This window comes from Nerophis lumbriciformis, linkage group LG29, assembly GCF_033978685.3.
Source record: "Nerophis lumbriciformis linkage group LG29, RoL_Nlum_v2.1, whole genome shotgun sequence".
Classification (NCBI taxonomy): domain Eukaryota; kingdom Metazoa; phylum Chordata; class Actinopteri; order Syngnathiformes; family Syngnathidae; genus Nerophis; species Nerophis lumbriciformis.
In genome coordinates this window covers 409,365-432,988 of record NC_084576.2, presented here as the reverse complement: position 1 = coordinate 432,988, position 23,624 = coordinate 409,365, and the positions used below count along the sequence as shown (strand labels likewise).

At 41.6% G+C, this 23,624-nt stretch overlaps 3 protein-coding genes across 6 annotated transcripts in view; 2 read left to right on the top strand and 1 right to left on the bottom strand.

The window, feature by feature from the left end:
- Positions 1–23,624, bottom strand: part of LOC133572331 (uncharacterized) — a 188,490-nt gene that overhangs the window by 34,077 nt on the left and 130,789 nt on the right. The gene's annotated exons all lie outside the window — the stretch shown is intronic.
- Positions 1–23,624, top strand: part of LOC133571919 (uncharacterized) — a 158,869-nt gene that overhangs the window by 55,362 nt on the left and 79,883 nt on the right. The gene's annotated exons all lie outside the window — the stretch shown is intronic.
- Positions 1–23,624, top strand: part of LOC140676641 (uncharacterized) — a 78,803-nt gene that overhangs the window by 2,338 nt on the left and 52,841 nt on the right. For 3 of the 4 annotated variants that reach the window (XM_072911893.1, XM_072911895.1, XM_072911894.1), the window contains exon 2: positions 8,106–8,717. In XM_072911893.1, the coding sequence (XP_072767994.1) occupies positions 8,162–8,717 (556 nt within the window). In that variant the 5' untranslated portion in view covers positions 8,106–8,161. Of the gene's footprint in view, positions 1–8,105; positions 8,718–22,873; positions 22,908–23,624 lie in introns of those variants that run through there. The other variant, XM_072911900.1, reaches the window with a different exon arrangement.

Below are 23,624 nucleotides of genomic sequence, written 5' to 3'. Positions count from 1 at the left end.
GGTTTTCTAATACATATGTCCTTTTAATAGTTTCAAAACTAAGCATTTTTTTTTATCTTTCATTACACTACATAAAACTGTTATACCCTTAGATATCCAGTCCTTAAATCTTGAGTCTAATTTATTAGGTGTAAACTCTGTATCATAGGCACACCATTTAAGAACTGCAATATCACTCTCGAGTTTGTATTCCTTTATGATCATTTTCCACACTTTAAGGGTCCATTTCACCCATGGGTTATCAATGTTATTTATGTGGGTTTGTAAATTGCTATCCGCCAGAATTGCTTGTATGGGGATGGAGGGCATTTCTTCTTCAATAATTTTCCATTGAGCAATGTATGACGGGTTGCACCAGCATATCACTGCTCTCATCTGGGCTGCAAAATAGTAATATCGGAGGCAAGGTAAACCCCATCCTCCCTTTTGTTTGACCAATTGTAAAGTTTTGAGACAAACTCTTGGCCTTTTACTTTGCCATATATACCTTGATAGCATTTTGTCCCATTCATTGACTTGGTTTTGGTTCATCTCTATTGGCAGGGTTTGAAATAAGTACAGCAATCTTGGCAGTACATGCATTTTAATGGAATCAATTCTAGAACTAAGGCTAAAAAAAGGAATTAAGTTCCGTCTTGCTATGTCATCTTTTATTTTTTTATATATGGGTAGATAATTGTATTCTGATAATTTTGTTAGATCTTTTGGCAAATTAATGCCCAGGTATTTAATAGACTCTGTTTGCCATATCAGAGGGTAACTACTTCTGATTTCCCCTGGTGGGTTATAATTATATGAGAGTAGCTGGGTTTTACCTATATTGATTTTATATCCTGATAGTTGACCATACAGTTCAAATGATTGCATTAATTTAGGGAGCGAGTATGTTGGGTGTCTGAGGTAAACCAAAATGTCATCCGCATAGCAGGCCAATTTATACTCTCTTCCTTTAATCATGATTCCCTTAATATCTTCATTGTGTCTGATAGACTGAGCTAATGGCTCTAGATATAATGCAAAGAGTAATGGTGACCATGCACATCCCTGTCTAGAGCCCCTTTCTAGGGTAAAACTGTTTGATAAGTATCCATTGACTTTAATCTCAGCAGTAGGATTGTTATATATTGCCTGTATAGTTTTAATGATTGTATCCTGAAAGCCGAATTTATATAAAACTCTGTAAAGAAAATTCCAATTGACCGAATCAAAGGCCTTTTCAGCATCCACACTTATAACAATTGCTTGGATGTTTTTTCTTTGTATATGATCCATAATATGTAGTGTCTTTCTTATATTATCTTGTGTATGTCGTTGATGTATAAAACCTGTTTGATCATTATGTATCAATATAGGTAAGAAATCTTCTAGTCGTTTGCCCATAATGGAAGTAAATAGTTTATAATCTACATTGAGAACCGATATTGGCCTGTAAGATCCACATTCAATTATATCCTTGCCTTCTTTTGGTATAGCTGAGATAATTGCCTCCCTCCAACTAAGTGGCGTTTGTGCCTTTTTTAAGACCCAATTCAGTGTGGGGAGTAAAACAGGTATTCATTATTTTTTAAATTCCTTATACAACTCAGCCGTGTAACCGTCTGATCCTGGCGATTTACTTAATTTAAGCCTACTACCGTATTTTCCGCACTATAAGGCGCACCTAAAAACCACACATTTTCTCAAAAGCTGACAGTGCGCCTTATAACCCGGTGCGCTTTATATATGGATAAATATTAAGATTCATTTTCATAAAGTTTCGGTCTCGCAACTTCGGTAAACAGCCGCCATCTTTTTTCCCCGTAGAAGAAGCGCGTGGTGCATGCTGGGATATGTGACGTTTCATTTCCATTTGTGTGTTTATGTAAAGACCCCAAAATGGCTCCTATTAAGTGTGTTGTCTGTCTAATTATAAATAATGCAGACGAGGCGTGTTAACTGAGTTCTCAACGTTTACTCACAGCGTGCTCATAACCACATTCTAACTGCCAGCACATACAACAACGCTTCTCAGGGCTACCGCGCATGCTCGTCACTATCGTTGCATGCTGGGTAGTGTAGTTATATTTGCTAGCTCATAACATCACATTAAGAGACACGCTTACGCGCTTAATTCAATACTCGCCGTCATTCCGGGTGGATTGACAAAAGACCTCCAGCCGCTAGATATTGGTGTCAACAGGGCATTCGAAGCTAGACTGCTAACTGCGTGGGAACAGTGGATGACAGAAGGCGAACACACGTGACGTTCACCAAGACAGGGAGACAGCGCCAGACGACATTTTGGATCCCACATTCGCCCAACTTTTCAATTCGGACAACGAAGGAGAATAATTCCAGGGATTTATGAATGAAGAATAACTTCAGAAAGTGAGCGTTATGTTTATTTTGTGTGTTGTGACATTAACGTTCGAGCAACATTATGTTGCTATTGCTCTGCACTATTTTGAATTTTACTATGTTTGTGATTGCACATTTGCGTACATTTTGGGAGTGAACAGAGTTGTTAGAACGCTGGTTTTTAATATATTATTAAAGTTTGACTGACCTATCTGACTGTTTTTTTGACATTCCTTTAGCGCAGTTAGATGCGGCTTACAACACCGGGCGGCTTATAAGTGGACAAAGTTTTGAAATATGCCGTTCATTGAAGGCGCGGCTTTTAACCCAGGGCGCTTTATGGTGCGGAAAATACGGTAATTGCAACTTTTAATTCATTTTCAGTTATATCTGCAGATATTGTTTGGTTTTGTTTTTCATCTAAAATAGGTAAATCCAGAGAGTTCAGGAAGCTGTCAATTTGGGTTATCTTCCTACTAGAGACCTCAGAGTATAAAGTTTTATAAAAATGTTCGAAGGCTTCCTGAATTTCATTTGGTTTAGTTTTTATCTCTTTTGTTCTTGGATCCCTCATTTTATGAATGGTGTTTTCCGCTATCTTTTTTTTAGTTTCCAGGCCAGTATTTTCATAGACTTAGAGCCACTTTCATAGTGTCTCTGTTGCAAAAACATTAGATTTTTTTTAATTTCTTGTGTGGCCAAACTGTTCATTTAATTCCTAGTATTTCTTATTTCCCTTAATGTATCCTGTGCCAAATCTAGTTTTTTTTCTTTCTAATTCTTTTAGTTTTTTTTTTTTGAGTCATTTGATTTTGAATTCTCATTTTTTTTCTTAAATGAAGATATTGCTGTAATTTTCCCTCTTAAAACAGCCTTGAGAGTGTCCTATAATATGGGAGGTGAAACCTCTCCTGTGTCATTGAACTACAAGAAGAGACTAATTTCAGATGTAATTTGTGTCTTAAAGGATAGGTCATTCAGCAGACTTGAGTTTAGTTTCTATGTATTATTTTTTGCCCTCAGATTAAAGTCAATAGATAGGTATATAGGTGCATGGTCACTTAGATCTATCGTCCCAATTTCACAGGTACATATTTTATCTTTATCCTTTCCAAATGTTAGAAATAATCTATTCTTGTATAAAGACAGTGCGGAGCAGAGAAATAAGTATAATCCCTTCTGTCTGGGAAAAAGTCTCGCCATATGTCAATTAAGCCTACTTCCTCAAAAAGTGTGTTTATTTTCTTATATAGGGGTTTAACGCTATGTATTTTTATACTAGATGAGTCCAATTTTGGCTGTAAATATATATTTAAATCCCCACCACAAATCAAAAGACCTTTGGTTTCCGTTACCATAATATTGGTGATTTTTGGAAGAAATGATTATCACTCCCAGGGGGTGCATAGACATTCAATAAGGTGATTGGGTTCCCATCTGTCTTTCCCTTTACTAAAATAAATCTACCCTCCTTATCACCAAATTCCAGTACTTTTTCAAAATGTAGCCTTTTTGAGATGAGGATTGTAACTCCTCTCCTATGTCCTAATTTATACGACGAACAAAACAAATGATTGAAGCCCATTCTCTTTAGTTTTACATGCTCCTTGTCAGTCAAATGGGTCTCCTGTAAATATACTATGTGGGCTTTTTCTGTCCTCACCTTCGATAATATTTTATTGCGTTTAATTGGGTTCAATAGCCCATTACATTAAACGATACACTTTTTACTTTGTCACTAACCATATGTACCGTATTTTCCGCACTATAAGGCGCACCTAAAAACCACAAATTTTCTCAAAAGCTGACAGTGCGCCTTATAACCCGGTGCGCTTTATATATGGATAAATATTAAGATTCATTTTCATAAAGTTTAGGTCTCGCAACTACGGTAAACAGCCGCCATCTTTTTTCCCCGTAGAAGAAGCGCGCGGTGCATGCTGGGATATGTGACGTTTCATTTCCATTTGTGTGTTTATGTAAAGACCCCAAAATGGCTCCTATTAAGTGTGTTGTCTGTCTAATTATAAATAATGCAGACGAGGCGTGTTAACTGAGTTCTCAACGTTTACTTACAGCGTGCTCATAACCACATTCTAACTCCCAGCATACAACAACGCTTCTCAGGGCTACCGCGCATGCTCGTAACTATCGTTGCATGCTGGGTAGTGTAGTTGTTATATTTGCTAGCTCATAACAGCACATTGAGAGACACGCTTACGCGCTTAATTCAATACTCGCCGTCATTCCGGGTGGATTGACAAAAGACCTCCAGCCGCTAGATATTGGTGTCAACAGGGCATTCGAAGCTAGACTGCTAACTGCGTGGGAACAGTGGAGGACGAAGAAGCGCGCGGTGCATGCTGGGATATGTGACGTTTCATTTCCATTTGTGTGTTTATGTAAAGACCCCAAAATGGCTCCTATTAAGTGTGTTGTCTGTCTAATTATAAATAATGCAGACGAGGCGTGTTAACTGAGTTCTCAACGTTTACTTACAGCGTGCTCATAACCACATTCTAACTCCCAGCATACAACGCTTCTCAGGGCTACCGCGCATGCTCGTAACTATCGTTGCATGCTGGGTAGTGTAGTTGTTATATTTGCTAGCTCATAACAGCACATTGAGAGACACGCTTACGCGCTTAATTCAATACTCGCCGTCATTCCGGGTGGATTGACAAAAGACCTCCAGCCGCTAGATATTGGTGTCAACAGGGCATTCGAAGCTAGACTGCTAACTGCGTGGGAACAATGGATGACAGAAGGCGAACACACCTTCACTAAGACGAGGAGGCAGCGCCAGACGACGCCAACATCTGCCAGTGGATCGTAAATTTGCCCAACTTTTCACTTCGGACACCGAAGACGAAGGATTTACGAATGAAGAATAACTTCAGAAAGTGAGCGCTATGTTTATTTTGTGTGTTGTGACATTAACGTTCGAGCAACATTATGTTGCTATTGCTCTGCACTATTTTGAATTTTACTATGTTTGTGATTGCACATTTGCGTACATTTTGGGAGTGAACAGAGTTGTTAGAACGCTGGTTTTTAATATATTATTAAAGTTTGACTGACCTATCTGACTGTTTTTTTGACATTCCCTTTAGCGCAGCGTAGGCGCGGCTTATAGTCCGGGGCGGCTTATTGGTGGACAAAGTTATGAAATATGCCATTCATTGAAGGTGCGGCTAATAATCCGGTGCGCCTTATAGTGCGGAAAATACGGTATTTACTTGTAAGTGTACCAATAAAATATTCAAAATAAAACCTAGCAAGTCTACTCCCATAACGAAAACAACTGAAATAACATAAATAAAACAAAGCAAAATAACTAAAGAAAATTAAAATAGAAAAGTGCAGTTCCAAGGCAGGGGTCTCTAATAGATGCCCCTGAGTTGGGCTAGATAAAACGTCTGGCTGTGTGGGAAATCCTCTCCCAACTATGGGCTGAGGGCCCCCATCAATTCTCTGTTCATTACATAGATACATCCCTCATTTGTATATATTCTCATCTAGCTGGGGTTATTATACAAACGCAAATGTCTTGGAGTGAATTTAAAGTCACCTGTTTTGGTTCTGTTCATCTTACCAACACTTTAAGAAGTCAGTCAAAATTAACAGGTCCCCCGGAGAAGGCGATGATTATCTTCTGAAGGCTTGCAGTCTCTCCTTGATGATTTTCTCTGGCTCCTCACCTGTCCCCTCCCGGCTCCTTCATCCCATGGTTTCCCAGACGGATCCAGCAGGCTCTCCCTCGGCGTAGTCACGCTGACTGGCAGTCCTGTGTCCTTCATGTCTTTTGTCGCCTCCTTTGCTGTCCGGTACAGCTGCGTGCCGTCCTCCTGGAACACTCGTAGTTTGGCCGGGTACGGAGTCTGGAAGCGGATATTTCTTTGCTTTAACACTCGCTTCGCTTCAGCATATTCTTTCCTCTTTTGCAGGACTGCTGGGAGGTAATCCTGGTCAAAATATATTAGTGTCCTATTCAGAAAAATCTTCTTCTTTCCCCAGGCTTTGCGCATGACCTCTTCTTTCATCCTGTAGCGGAGGAATTTGACTATTATTGACCGCGGCTTGTCTTCTCTGTCTCCGGTGGGTCTTGGCGCCAGCGCGCGATGCGCCCTTTCGATGTCGAGTTGCGTAGTTGCGGGGATCTCCAACATGTCCCGCAGTAGTTTTTCCACAAACTCTGGCATGGACGGTCCCTCGGCTCCTTCGGGAATATTGTATATCCTCAAGTTCTTGTGTCAGGATCTCCCTTCATAGTCGAGTAGTTTGTTTTCTTGCTGATGAATGACTTTTATCATGTTGTTCAACACATACTCCACATTTTGAATCCGGCCCTCCACCTTCTCAATTCGCTCCTCTGTGTCTGTTATTTGTTGTTTAATGATGGTGAGCTCGGATTTAATATCGTTCAGCTGTTCTTTTATGTATTTTCGGAAGTCTCGAATCTCCTTCAGAACTTGGACGAAACCTTCGGCGTCCGCCTCCTTTGAGCGAGGGTTAGCGTTAGCACCGCCATCTTGTAGCTTTACAGGTGAGCTGTTTGCGGACACAGAGCTTTCCTCATTTACAGGCTCTGCAACAATATTTCCTCGATTTCCTCTGGTTTTCCCCATTCTTGCCCCTTTTGTTTGTTCAGAGATTATCTAAAAATTTGTCATTTTACGGTCTAACAGGGCAAAATAACTTTTCTCACGAGGGAGATGTTACTCTAAGCTGCCATTCAGCTTGATGACGTCACCGGAACTCCTCAGACTCAGTTCTATGTTTTTTATGGGTACAGAAAATCATGGAATGATCACTTAAGCCGCATACAGTAGTTCCACTTGTGAAAATCATAGACTGGTCAGAAGTAACAACGAGGTCTATGATGGTTTAAAAGGACTCACTTACCCTGGTAGTATGCTTAATGAGCTAAGTGAGACAATGTTGGTGGCACAGCTTAGTGAAGGTTTTAAAAATGGGTGCATCCTTTCAGGACATATCTGTGTTCCAGTCCCCAAGAAGATGTAAACCTGTATCAACATGTTTACACAAAACTCACACACTCACTAAATACATTTTTCACTGTAATCAAATCTAATTAAAGTTATAATTTCACTTCCTGATTCTGACTTACATGCAACAATAAGTGAAAGTAAACATTTATTTTCAATAACCAAAGTAGTCAGCACTTGAATTATTAAAAGAACATAAAGGTGACTGACTTTCCTTCCGTGTGTTGTAGATGGTCTCCAATTCCTAAAGAGGAATTGTTGATGGAGATACTCCATAAAACAGCACATAGGAAAACATAATTTTGTTAAAAGTTCCTTTTGGCCCAGCCAACAAAATGACCACCCAAAAGTATTCTGCATGATAACAAAAACATACCATGAATGTTTTTTTTAATTGATTTTGGAATTAGATTTGTTTTATTTCCATGATAATGAAGTTATGGTAATGACAATCTCAATATGTACAGACTTTACATCAGTGAAGTTAAGAATGCCTCAATCAATGCTGCCTCGTACTTATACAAAATTTCAAATTGACCCCCATCAAATTTCCAAGTCTGTTTTTGTACTCACTGTACCACTTTTGAATCCATTTTAGGACAAAAGGTGGTATTTCCTGTGTTTTTATTGGTTGTTTTGCTACACACTTAACACAAAAGAACACAAATAATCTCATTGTGTTAACAGTGTCAGTCCAAAACTATTTATATTCTCTCTTTATCTCTTATCATTTATCTTATTGACTTATTTACCCAACAGACGTTCAGCAGCCCCCCCACGTGTAAGAGAAAGAGGATGATCCACAGCCCACCCACATGAAAGAGGAAGAGGGAGATCCACAGCCCACTCACATGAAAGAGGAAGAGAATGATCCAAAGCCCACGCACATGAAAGAGGAAGAGGGGGATCCACAGCCCCGCCACATGAAAAAGGAAGAGGATGATCCACAGCCCCCCCATATGAAAGAGGAAGAGAGGGATCCACAGCCCACCCACATGAAAGAGGAAGAGGGAGATCCACAGCCCACTCACATGAAAGAGGAAGAGAATGATCCAAAGCCCACGCACATGAAAGAGGAAGAGGGGGATCCACAGCCCACCCACATGAAAGAGGAAGAGGATGATCCACACATGAAAGAGGAAGAGGATGATCCACAGCCCACCCACATTAAAGAGGAAGAGGATGATCCACAGCCCCTTCACATGAAAGAGGAAGAGGAGGATCCACACAGGAAAGAGGAAGAGGAGGGAGAGTGTGTTGTAGGGCAGGAGGAGGATGATGTCAGCAAGTTTCCACTGACTGTTGTCTCTGTGAAGACTGAAGAGCATGAAGACAAAGCACCTGAGTCCTCACAGCTTCATCACAGTCCAAGTAAGCACATATCATTTTATTCTCAGGGCATTCAATCCATCACAACTGGACTGTTCACTTTGTCTTAGAAGACTCATCCAAGTAGGCGTCATCACTTCATGCTCATACACTTCAAGTCTTAAATCTAATCATTGGAATTTAGAGGGGAACTGCCCTTTTTGGGGGGAATTTTTCTATCGTTCACAATCATTATAAAAGACATGACGATGGATATATTTAAAGAATAAATACAATCACATTCTAACTAGGGCTGGGCGATATGGCCTTTTATTAATATGTGGATATGTTTAGTCCATGTCACGATACACCATATATATGTGGATATGTTTAGGCCATGTCACGATACACCATATATATGTGGATATGTTTAGTCCATGTCACGATACACCATATATATGTGGATATTTTGCCTTAGCCTTGAATGAACACTTGATGCATATAATCACAGCAGTATGATGATTTTATGTGTCTACATTAAAACATTCTTCTTCATACTGCATTAATATATGCTACTTTTAAACTTTCATGCAGAGAGGGAAATCACAACTAAGTCAATTTAGCAAAAGTGTATTTATTAAACAGTTATTAAGCAGTGGCACAAACATTCATGTCATTTCAAAACAGAACGTGCAAGATTGTCAGAGACATTTTAAAACAAGCTATTAGTGCACTTTTGTGCATGATGTCACTATGATGACGTATCAAAACAACACTAAATGAAAGTGCACTTTTTGTCCAGAGCGCCACTACAATTGTTTAAAACAAATAAAGTGCACTTTTGTGCATGATGTCACACAAGATATTTTAATAAGTGTCAAATAAAAATGAGCTGCATAAAAGGAAATCAAATAGTGTATGTCCTTCACTATGTGGTAGGTTCCTGCGGACGTTATCTCCTTCTGTTGTTGACTATTTGTTTCATACAGTGTTGATGTGGAAATGGTTGCTTGGGCATTTTGTGGGTGTGGCACTGAACAGAGATGTTGACATGCAGAGTTTCATGCACTCTTCATTCTCTAGCGAGTGACTTTTCAAATGATGCTACATATTAGCAGCGCTGCTACTTTTTGTAGCAACGCTTTTGCCGCATACTTGTTCACCATCTACCCGCTTGAAGCCAAACCACCGCCAGACGATGGACCCCCTGCTGTTTTTTTGGGAATTAACTCTGCCTTCAATTGTTACCAGATTGATACCTTCTTTCTCTCGTATTACCACTAGCACCACAGCTAACGTTACCATGCCGCTACCTGTCTGCTCCGTGAGAGCGTATGACGTTGCACACGTGACAGTATGTGACGTATGTAAGAAGGTGCGCTTTTTTTATGTCTCTGTGAGAAGAAGAGAGACAAGAAAGAGTGAGAAGAGCCTGTAGTGTAATGCCTGCAGCTAAAAGCAACTGTGTGAGAACGTATTCTCCAATATCACCATATAGTCATTTTCTATATCGCACAGAGACAAACCCACTATATATCCAGTATATTCCATATATCACCCAGCCCTAATTCTAACTCATAAATGTAAATAAAAGTCCACTTGCAATGGAGCCAATGGGAGGTCCTCTATAACCATCCAAAATACACCAACAATACTCCATTTGCATTTTGTGGCTTGAATGTCCACCAAGTGTTAGTTGAGTTGAGTTGAGTTGTGTTGAGTTTATTTGGAACATGCAAGTGTACAACATGATACATCACACATGCATGCATACAACATGATACATCACACATGCATGCATACAACATGATACATCACACATGCATACAACATGATACATCACACATGCATGCATACAACATGATACATCCCACATGCATGCATACAACATGATACATCACACATGCATGCATACAACATGATACATCACACATGCATGCATACCTGCCAACTACTCCGGGTTTCCCGTAATTAGTACGGTTTTCATCAACCTATTCCGGGTTACGGTTGCAGTGATAAAAAATACGTTTTTTCATTAATTAAAAAAAAACATTTTTTTAAAATGCGCGAGGCTATTTATAGCACCGCTGCCAAGCACGAGGCACCTGTTGCCATTGTTTCCAAACGAGCGAACGTTCATGGAATCAGCCAGAGAAACATCGCAAACGAGTCTTAAACCGAAAAGAAAACTGCAGTCATTCCGTAAAGAATATTCAAAAGCCTATCCGGGAATAATTATCCGTTCCAAAAAGGGTGAAAACTACGCGAATTGCACCTTGTGCAGACAAGATTTTTCGATCAGACATGGAGGAATTAGCGATGTAAAAGACCACGTTGGGACAAAAAAAACACAAGTCTAATGCCGTTGCTAGCGATACAAGTGGAAAACTTTCAACGTTTTTCGGATTTTAGCCACAAAAAGGTAATGCCACCAATGTTATCTATTGGAATTGTTTAGTACTGTTATACTGTTAAAAGTGTTTATACTATTTATGCTTTCAAGTCCAAGTTGAAGAAATCTTGTTAAATGTTGACAGCATAACTACCAAAATACAGAAGTATGTCCTTAATATTTTTGCAGTGCTATTTCTGTTGAAAAGTTCAAATGATTACATTAGAGATGTGATGTGCCACTTTTCAAGTGTCTGATGGCTTAAATTAATTTTTCATATTTTGAATTCTTTTGAAAGGCTTACAAAAAAACTACATTTGAATTGTAATTCCATGCTATTGACAGGACTATTAATTTTAATGAAGTTTAGCTTACCATGTTTACAGTATGATAATTGTGATAGAAATGTGAATTTTAGGCACAGAATATTTTATACAATTGAACAAGTCAGTAGATTATACAAGCTTGGACAGAAAGTTAATAATGACACCAATTTTTTTTTTAATGGAATTGTTTAGTACTGTTTTACCATTTGTTTACTGTAAAAAGTGTTTATACTTTCAATGAACAAATTGAAGTCTTGTGAAAGGTTGACAGGATAACTGGCATTAACTGTCAAAATCATTTCAAACTATTGAAGTTAGCTTACAGAATAAACATGTCAATCAACCCATATGATTTTTGCTGTAATATTTTTGTTTTGAAAAGTCACTGTGACTGATAGAAAAGTGATGGTTTTAGCAACATTTTAACCTGTCTGAATGCAATCAATCATTTTGCGTCGGGGGGCGAAGCTGAACCCCCCACCAGGACTTTGTCCTGGACCTACCGGGGCCTGCGGCCCCTGGACCCTGGCTACTAGGTTTTTCTGATTTCAAAAGTTGGCAGGTATGTGCATGTATACAGCATGATACATCACACGTGCATGCATACAACATGATACATCACACGTGCATGTATACAACATGATACATCACACGTGCATGCATACAACATGATACATCACACGTGCATGCATACAACATGATACATCACAGGTGTATGCATACAACATGATACATCACAGGTGTATGCATTCAACATGATACATCACACATGCATACATACAACATGATACATCACACATGCATGTATACAACATGATGCATCACACATGCATGCATACAACATGATACATCACACATGCATGCATACAACATGATACATCACACATGCATGCATACAACATGATACATCACACATGCATACAACATGATACATCACACATGCATGCATACAACATGATACATCACACACGCATGCATACAACATGATACATCACACATGCATCCATACAACATGATACATCACACATGCGTGCATACAACATGATACATCACACATGCATGTATACAACATGATACATCACACGTGCATGCATACAACATGATACATCACACATGCATACATACAACATGATACATCACACACGCATGCATACAACATGATACATCACACACGCATGCATACAACATGATACATCACACATGCGTGCATACAACATGATACATCACACATGCATGTATACAACATGATACATCACACGTGCATGCATACAACATGATACATCACACATGCATGTATACAACATGATACATCACACATGCATGCATACAACATGGTACATCACACATGCATGCATACAACATGATACATAACACATCCAAGCATACAACATGATACATCACACATGCATGCACACAACATGATACATCACACATGCATGCATACAACATGATACGTCACACATGCATGCATACAACATGATACATCACACATGCATGTATACAACATGATACATCACAATTTCCAGTTTGTCTTTTCAACATGTTGGAAAAGGAGTAGGAAGAAGCAGAGCTTATTTAATCCTACCACTTTTCTTTTACATAACAGTTGCTAACACTTTAGTTCACTTCCTGTTCTCAATGTATTCACAATATACTCCATAAGTAATCACAATAAAAATAAATAAATAATAATGAGTGAAGTAAGTTATATTTCATATGGTGAGATGAGTAAGATGATGTAGAAAATGAATGATGGATGAAATAAATTGAGAATGTTTATCTTCTTCTTTGTACTTTGTAAACACTTTAAGTGTGAAGAGTTTCTTGAAGTGGATCATATTAGTACATTGTTTGATTGCTTTGCTTCATCCATTCCATCATTTAATTCCACATACTGATATACTGAAGGTCTTAAGTGTTGTACGTGCATACAAATGTTTTAAATTACATTTTTCTCTAAGATTATATTTCTCATCTTTATTTGAGAATAGTTGTACATTCTTGGCTAGCAGGTTATAGTTTGCTTTGTGTATCATTTTAGCTGTTTGCTAATTCACTATGTGGTGGAATTTCAGTATTTGTGATTCAATAAATAAAGTGTTTGTATGTTGTCTATATCCAACATGATGTATTATTATAACTGATCTGTTATGTAACACAGTTAATGAATGAAGTGTACTTTTGTAGTTATTTCCCATATTTCTACACAATAAGTCAGATATGTAACACTAGTGAGCAGTAGAGAATATGAAGTCATTTTTGGTCTAGAACATGTTTTGCTTTATTCATTATTGACGTGTTTCTTGCTACTTTATGTTGTATATTTTTTACATGAGATTTCCAGTTCAATTTATCATAATTTATTATACCTAGACATGTGGTTTCATTTACCGTATTTTTCGGAGTATAAGTCGCTCCGGACTATAAGTCGCACCAACCGAAAATGCAAAATAAAGAAGGAAAAAAACATATATAAGTCGCCCTGGAGTATAAGTCGCATTTTTTGGGGAAATGTATTTGATAAAAGCCAACACCAAGAATAGACATTTGAAAGGCAATTTAAAATAAATAAAGAATAGTGAACAACAGGCTGAATAAGTGTACGTTATATGAGGCATAAATAACCAACTGGTATGTTAACGTAACATATTATGGTAAGAGTCATTCAAATAACTATAACATATAGAACATGCTATACGTTTACCAAACAATCTGTCACTCCTAATCGCTAAATCCCATGAAATCTTATACGTCTAGTCTCTTACGTGAATGAGATAAATAATATTATTTGATATTTTACGGTAATGTGTTAATAATTTCACACATAAGTCGCTCCTGAGTATAAGTCGCACCCCCGGCCAAACTATGAAAAAAACTGTGACTTATAGTCTGAAAAATACGGTACTTTTTCAATTTCTATTCCGTCTATTTGTGTTTGACTTTCTCTTCTACTGTTACCAAATAGCATTATTTTACTTTTACTGAGATTCAAAGATTGTCAAAGCATCTTTTTAATGTGTTCATTTCTTCTGTTATTATTTGTATTATCTTCTGTGTGTTCTCTCCTGAACAAAACACTGTTGTATCATCTGCAAATAATACTAACTTTAAATCTTTTGTAACTTTACAAATGTCATCTATATAGAGATTGAATAATTGAGGTCCTAGTATTGATCCCTGAGGTACACCACAGGATATATTTAGTGTTGTAGAAGTGTGTTGGCCTAGCTTCACGTATTGTTTCCTGTTGGTTAAATAACTTCTTATCCAGTTTAAGACCAACCCTCTGATGCCATATCCTTCTAGTTTTTTGATGAAAATATTGTGATTAATTGTGTCAAATGCTTTAGTTCGATCCAACAACACTGCTGCTGCACATTTTTTACTATCTATTGCATTGCTCATTTCTTCTGTCATTTCAATTAAAGCCATCAAAGTTGAAATATTAGCTGTGTATCCATATTGGTTCTCTTCTAGTATTCTATGTTTGTTTGTGAAACTCTCTAATCTGTTATTGGACACTTTTTCAATGATTTTAGAAAACTGTGGAAGTAAAGAAACAGGTCTATAATTTGTAAATTGGTGTTTGTCTCCAGTCTTATAAATTGGTGCAACTTTAGCTATTTTCATTTAGTTTGGGTATTTGAAATGATAGGTTACTAATATACATGAATGGTCCTGAGATCTCTTCTAGAACCTTTTTTATGGTTTCCATATCAATTCCATTACAATCAGTTGAAGTCTTAGATTACAGGATTATAACTATTTCCTCCTGTGTCACATTACTGAGGAACATGGAGTTGGGATTTGGCTCTATGGTATCATTATAGTCCTCAGTTGAAACTGGGTCTGGAATCCTTTCTTCCAATTTTGGTCCAATATTTACAAAGTAATTATTGAAGCTTTCAACTACTTCCTTCATGTTGTCATTATTTGTGTTTCCGTCTAAGAAGTATTGGGGGTAATCCCCCCAAATATAAGCTTTGGCTTCAGCCTATTCCTTTTTCCGTCATTCTTTTTCTTTTCTTTTTGTGTAAATGTGTATGATTGTTAAATATGTATCATCTGTACTGTTAAACTGGTCACACAGAATGGTTGATGGTTGATTATATGATGGAAATAAACGTATTTCATTAAAATAAACATATGGGACGCAGGTTGTCTTACGTCAGCACCAGAAGTGGTCAAATCAGCTGCTCACCTGGCAGGTTTTTTGGGGATGAATAGGGAAGTCCTTCTTTAGCTGCCGTCTTGTTTTATCATATATTGCTGCCTTTGCACCTGTCAATGTTCACTTTTGTATGCACATTAAATCAACAACAAATCTTGACTTTGGAGCAATGTTCACAGACTCTAGTATTAGATGCAATGTTATTGGGACCATGATTTCTGTCATCACTTGTTCACACCTCCTCATATGGAAGATACTTTTCCTTCATGTCTCAAGAACACACACACACACACACACACACACACACACACACACACACACACACACACACACACACACACACACACACACACACACACATTCTTGTATGTGTGACCTTGACAACCTCTGAAAAATGGCTACCTCTTTAGGACCAGCATTTTTATATATATACAGATTTATATTTACAACTTTAATAATATATACATACTGTGCAAATATAAAAAAGGTAAGCTTTTAGTAAATTTGTTTTGGATTTAGTTTTTTGTAATTGGTTTTCAATTGGTATTCCGTTAATATTTACATCTAACACAATTTCCCAACTCATATGGAAACGGAGTTATTACATATGTTGACCAGATGTTGAGATATTTGCTGAGAGTCCATATTGGTTCTCCACCAGCATCCCACTTTTGTTGATAAATAAATCTAATCAGCTATTAAATAGTTTTTCCATGAGTTTGGAGAATGGTGGAAGTAATGAAACTGGTGTGTAGTTAGTAAACTGGTGTATGTCTCCATTCTTAGAAATTGGTACGACTTTCGCAATTTTCATTTTGTCAGGGAATTTGCGGGTTAGAAATGAAACGTTGCTGATATATGTCAGAGGTTCTGAAATGTCTTCTATAACCTTTTTTATGGTTACCATATCTATTCCATGACAGTCGGTTGAGGTCTTGGATTTACAATGTTTTACAATTTTGATTATTTCTTCTTTTGTCACGTTCTTAAGAAACATGGAATTGGGATTTCTGTCTATTGTCAGGACTTGATCTTGGGAGTTTGCTTTTCCGGGATGCAGCGGAAAGTTGGCACGGGCGAGACGGGAACCAAGGTACATGATTTATTTATTAAAAAAAAGATCAAACAAAAAGCGCGCACAATGGCGGAGAATAAGCTATGAAACCAAAAGACTATAGCAAAAACGTACAAATGAAAAGCACGCACAGTGGCGGAAACTATGAACAATTAAACAAAACATTAACTGTGGCTTGATAAACAAAAACTTACTTGGCATGGAACCGGCATGAAAAAAGAGCAGCAAGGATCATAAGGGTGTGCAGAAGCATATATGGGGTGCGAGGTTGTCAGAAAGACAAACTGAAAAACACTGAACTTAAATACTACAGACATGATTAACGAAAACAGGTGCGTGACTCAAGACGTGAAACAGGTGCGTGACGTGACAGGTGAAAACTAATGGGTAACTATGGTGACAAGACAAGGGAGTGAAAAGACAGAAACTAAACAAAACATGACTTAAAACAAAACATGATAATACAGACATGACAGAGCCCCTCCCTTAAGGACAGATACCAGATGTCCAAGAAAACACTTAACAAAAGTAATGGGAGGGCGGGAGGGGGACATGGCGGTGGGTCGCCAGCCCAAGTGGCCCCGAATCCACCGAGGCAAAGTCAAGTGGCGGCGGCGAGTGGAACGCCGCTGCAGCAGGCGAGGCGGGCGCCCAGGGATTGGCCACATTCGTGGCCGACTGGGAGGTGGGCGCACTTGGCATGGCGGGCGACCAGGTAGCGGCCATATCCGTAGCTGACGAGGAGGCAGGCGCGTCGTCAACTTGGCAGGCGTAGCAGCTCGGCGTGGCAAGTCAGGCGGCGAAGCTCGGCGTGACGCGTCCAGCGGCGAAGCTCGGCGTGGGTCTTGGTCTTGGTCTTGGTGTGGGTCTTGGTCTTGGTCTTGGCATGGCGGGTCTTGGTCTTGGCATGGCGGGTCTTGGTCTTGGCATGGCGGGTCTTGGTCTTGGCATGGCGGGTCTTGGCATGGCGGGTCTTGGTCTTGGCATGGCGGGTCTTGGTCTTGGCATGGCGGGTCTTGGTCTTGGCATGGCGGGTCTTGGTCTTGGTCTTGGTGTGGGTGTGGGTCTTGGTCTTGGCATGGCGGGTCTTGGTCTTGGCATGGCGGGTCTTGGCATGGCGGCACTTGGCATCTTGGCGCTGCGACTGGCGGCACTTGGCGTCTTGGCGCTGCGACTGGCGACACTTGGCGTCTTGGCGCTGCGACTGGCGGCACTTGGCGCTGCGACTGGCGGCACTTGGCGTCTTGGCGCTGCGACTGGCGGCACTTGGCGTCTTGGCGCTGCGACTGGCGGCACTTGGCGTCTTGGCGCTGCGACTGGCGGGACTTGGCGTCGTGGCGCTGCGACTGGCGGGACTTGGCGTCGTGGAGCTGCGACTGGCGGGACTTGGCGTCGTGGAGCTGCGACAGGCGGGACTTGGCGTCGTGGAGCTGCGACTGGCGGGACTTGGCGTCGTGGAGCTGCGACTGGCGGCACTTGGCGTCGTGGAGCTGCGACTGGCGGCACTTGGCGTCGTGGGGCTGCGACTGGCGGCACTTGGCGTCGTGGAGCTGCGACTGGCGGCACTTGGCGTCGTGGAGCTGGTACCGGAGCTTGGCGTGGAGGGTCGTGGTCTTGGGCTTGGCGTGGAGGGTCTTGGTCTTGGGCTTGGCGTGGAGGGTCTTGGTCTTGGACTTGGCGTGGAGGGTCTTGGTCTTGGACTTGGCGTGGAGGGACTTGGTCTTGGACTTGGCGTGGAGGGTCTTGGTCTTGGCGTGGAGGGTCTTGGTCTTGGACTTCAATCTCAATCAATCAATCTTTATTTATATAGCCCTAAATCACAAGTGTCTCAAAGGGCTGCACAAGCCACAACGACATCCTCGGTACAAAGCCCACATACGGGCAAGGAAAAACTCACCCCAGTGGGAGGTCGATGTGAATGACTAAACCTTGGAGAGGACCGCATATGTGGGTAACCCCCCCCCCTCTAGGGGAGACCGAAAGCAATGGATGTCGAGTGGGTCTGACATAATATTGTGAGAGTCCAGTCCATAGTGGATCCAACATACCGTATTTTCCGCACTATAAGGCGCACCGGATTATTAGCCGCACCTTCTATGAATTACATATTTCATAATTTTGTCCACCAATAAGCCGCCCCGGACTAAAAGCCGCGCCTACGCTGCGCTAAAGTGAATGTCAAAAAAACGCTGCGCTAAAGTGAATGTCAAAAAAACAGTCAGATAGTTCAGTCAAACTTTAATAATATATTGAAAACCAGCGTTCTAACAACTCTGTCCCAAAATGTACAAATGTGCAATCACAAACATAGTAAAATTCAAAATGGTGTAGAGCAATAGCAACATAATGTTGCTCGAACGTTAATGTCACAACACACAAAATAAACATAGCGCTCACCTTCTGAAGTTATTCTTCATTCGTAAATCCTTCGAATTCTTCGTCTTCGGTGTCCGAATTGAAAAGTTGCGCAAGCGTGGGATCCAAAATGGCCGGTTCCGTCTCGTAGAAGTCATCGGGAGTCAGTGTCGCTGTTGTTCTGTGAATCCTGCCTTCCGGAAAGCTCGGACCACAGTTGTGACCGAAATATCTGCCCAAGCATTTACGATCCACTGGCAAATGTTGGCGTATGTCGTCCGAGGCTGTCTGCCCGTCTTAGTGAAGGTGTGTTCGCCTTCGGAGCTGTGTGAAAAAAGCCACCCGGCCTCTTCGCGTAAACTTCCCTTAACCACTCGCTCATCTTTTCTTCATCCATCCATCCCTTCGAGTTAGCTTTTATGATGACGCCGGCTGGAAAGGTCTCTTTTGGCAAGGTCTTCCTTTTGAATATCACCATGAGTGGAAGTTAGCATGGCAAGCTAGAACCACAGTGAAGGATGACTTCTCATTCCCTGTGGAGCGAATATTCACCGTACGTGCTCCCGTTCCACAGTGCGGTTCAGTTGCTGTGAAATACGGTAGTAATCCGTGTGCGGATGGAGAGATTGCGTCTTTTTATGAACCGGATCGTTTAGTAGGAGCCATTTTGTGGTCTTTACAGATGTAAACAGGAAATGAAACGTACGGTGATATCCGCGCGTTTTTTCTTCTTCTTCCGGGTTAGGGTGAAGCGCTTCCTGTTCTATGGGGGCGGGTGAAGCGCTTCCTGTTCTATGGGGGCGGGTGCTTTCCTTGGCGGTTGCTTGCGTAGAAGAAGAAGCGCTTCCTGTTCTACCGGGAAAAAAGATGGCGGCTGTTTACCGAAGTTGCGAGACCGAAACTTTATGAAAATGAATCGTAATAAAGCGCACCGGGTTATTAGGCGCACTGTCAGCTTTTGAGAAAAATTGTGGTTTTTAGGTGCGCCTTATAGTGCGGAAAATACGGTAATAGTAAGAGTCCAGTCCATAGTGGGGCCAGCAGGACACCATCCCGAGCGGAGATGGGTCAGCACCGCAGAGATGTTCCCAGCCGATGCACAGGCGAGCGGTCCACCCCGGGTCCCGACTCTGGACAGCCAGCACTTCATCCATGGCCACCGGACCTGTGCCCCCCCCCCCCCCCCCTCAAGGAAAAGGGGAGCAGAGGAGAAAAGAAAAGAAACGGCAGATCAACTGGTCTAACAGGGGGGCTATTTAAAGGCTAGAGTATACAAATGAGTTTTAAGATGGGACTTAAATGCTTCTACTGAGGTAGCATCTCTAATTGTTACCGGGAGGGCATTCCATAGTACTGGAGCCCCAATAGAAAACGCTCTATAGCCCGCAGACTTTTTTTGGGCTCTGGGAATCACTAATAAGTCGGAGTTCTTTGAACGCAGATTTCTTGCCGGGACATATGGTACAATGCAATCGACAAGATAGGACGGAGCTAGACCGTGTAGTATTTTATACGTAAGTAGTAAAACCTTAAAGTCACATCTTAAGTGCACAGGAAGCCAGTGCAGGTGAGCCAGTATAGGCGTAATATGATCAAACTTTCTTGTTCTTGTCAAAAGTCTAGCAGCCACATTTTGTACCAACTGTAATTTTTTAATGCTAGACATAGGGAGACCCGAAAATAATACGTTACAGTAGTCGAGACGAGACGTAACGAACGCATGAATAATGATCTCAGCGTCACTAGTGGATAAAATAGAACGAATTTTAGCGATATTACGGAGATGAAAGAAGGCCGTTTTAGTAACACTCTTAATGTGTGACTCAAAGGAGAGAGTTGGGTGGAAGATAATACCCAGATTCTTTACTGATTCGCTTTGTGTAATTGTTTGGTTGTCAAATGTTAAGGTGGTATTATTAAATAAATGTCGGTGTTTAGCAGGACCGATAATCAGCATTTCCGTTTTCTTGGCGTTGAGTTGCAAGAAGTTAGCGGACATCCATTGTTTAATTTCATTAAGACACGCCTCCAGCTGACTACAATCCGGCGTGTTGGTCAGCTTTAGGGGCATGTAGAGTTGGCTGTCATCATCATAACAATGAAAGCTAACACCGTATTTGCGTATGATGTCGCCTAGCGGCAGCATGTAAATACTAAAGAGTGCAGGGCCAAGAACCGAACCCTGAGGGACTCCGCACGTTACCTTAACATAGTCCGAGGTCACATTATTATGGGAGACGCATTGCATTCTGTCAGTAAGATAAGAGTTAAACCACGACAAAGCTAAGTCTGACATACCAATACGTGTTTTGATACGCTCTAATAAAATATTATGATCGACGGTATCGAAAGCAGCGCTAAGATCAAGAAGCAGCAACATAGATGACGCATCAGAATCCATCGTTAGCAGTAGATCATTAGTCATTTTTGCGAGGGCTGTCTCCGTAGAGTGATTTGCCCTGAAACCGGATTGAAAAGGTTCACAGAGATTGTTAGACACTAAGTGTTCATTTAGCTGCTGTGCGACAATTTTTTCGAGGATTTTCGAAATAAAGGGAAGGTGGGACACCGGTCGGTAGTTTACCATGAGGTCAGGATCAAGGTTAGGACTTGACGTGGAGGGTCTTGGTCTTGGCTAGGCAGTGCTTGGCGGCGTGGAGCTGGTACCGGAGCTTGGCATGATGTGGCTAGGCGTGGTGCGGGTACTGGAGTCTGCCGTGGAACTTGGCGTGGTGGAGCTGGTGCTAGCCTTGGCGCTAGCCGTGGTGCAGCTACTGGTGCTAGCCGTGAAGCAGCGACAGGTGTTAGCCGTGGCTCTGGTGCTAGCCTTGGCGCTAGCCGTGGAGCAACGACAGGTGCTAGCCGTGGCTCTGGTGCTAGCCTTGGCGCTAGCCGTGGTGCAGCTACTGGTGCTAGCCGTGAAGAAGCGACAGGTGCTAGCCGTGGCTCTGGTGCTAGCCTTGGCGCTAGCCGTGGTGCAGCTACTGGTGCTAGCCGTGGAGCAACGACAGGTGCTAGCCGTGGCTCTGGTGCTAGCCTTGGCGCTAACTGTGGTGCAGCTACTGGTGCAGGTGGAGGTGGTCTAGCTGGGGGTTGCGGCTTGGCATGGTAAAAGACTGGTGAAGGCGGTCGTGCTGGAGGCTGTGGCTTGACGGGTCGGAAGACTGGTGAGGGCGGTCGTGCTGGAGGCTGTGGCTTGACAGGTCGGAAGACTGGTGGTGGCGGCCATGCTGGAGGCTGTGGCTTGGCATGGTGATGCCGAGCCACCCCACCAACACAGCTCCCGACCCCAGCCCCCCCCTCAAGGGGCGGATACCAGACGCGCTCCCTGCAGTCTGGAACTCCCTCTAGGGGTGGGCGGAGGGAGTCTGGAGGGGGGCTGAAATTTCCCCTTTAAGTTGTCCACAATGTTTTTGTTTTTTATCCCCTACCTGGGGTTGTGTGGGCGGGAAAAAAGAAAAAAATTGTGACGGGGGCGGGACTTGAGTCTTGGGGGGCGGGGCATGAGTCTTGGGGGGCGGGGAATCAAAAGAAAAAGAATTCAGAAAAAAAAAATCATGATTTTTTGACGTCATTAGGGCTGCTGCTTGCTTCCGCCCGGAGGGGGAGGGGCATGTGGGAGCGGCGTGTCCTGCAGGCTCGCGGAAGTTCTACCCGACGTCCTTCGTCGGGAGCGGCGCTTCCGGCACTGCTGCGCTGTGTCCTCCCATTCCTGGGACCAAATGGAGTTTCTGTACTCCACGGAGGAGTAGCGCCGAGTTTCCTCCTCCATCGCGCACAGGACCGCCCAAGAAGCCTCGTCCAATTTGTCCAACTCGGCCAACTTACGTGCGGAAAAGCGAGGTTGCTGACGACCTACTGTCAGGACTTGATCTTGGGAGTTTGCTTTTCCGGGATGCAGCGGAAAGTTTGCACGGGCGAGACGGGAACCAAGGTACATGATTTATTTATTAAAAAAAAGATCAAACAAAAAGCGCGCACAATGGCGGAGAATAAGCTATGAAACCAAAAGACTATAGCAAAAAAGTACAAATGAAAAGCACGCACAGTGGCGGAAACTATGAACAATTAAACAAAACATTAACTGTGGCTTGATAAACAAAAACTTACTTGGCATGGAACCGGCATGAAAAAAGAGCAGCAAGGATCATAAGGGTGTGCAGAAGCATATATGGGGTGCGAGGTCGTCAGAAAGACAAACTGAAAAACACTGAACTTAAATACTACAGACATGATTAACGAAAACAGGTGCGTGACTCAAGACGTGAAACAGGTGCGTGACGTGACAGGTGAAAACTAATGGGTAACTATGGTGACAAGACAAGGGAGTGAAAAGACAGAAACTAAACAAAACATGACTTAAAACAAAACATGATAATACAGACATGACATCTATGAGCTCACTCAAGTCCTCAACTGATCCATCATCTGCATTTGGAAATCTTTGTTCCGCATTTTTTCGATATTAACAAAGTAATCATTAAAACATTCAACTATTTGGTTCATATTGTCATTTTTTGTATTTCCATGTAGAAAGTACTGGGGGTAATCTTTCTTAGCAGCATTTTTAATGATGCTATTTAGGATGCCCCATGTTGCTCTCATGTTGTTTCTGTTCTTCTTTAATAATTGTCTGTAGTATTCCTTCTTA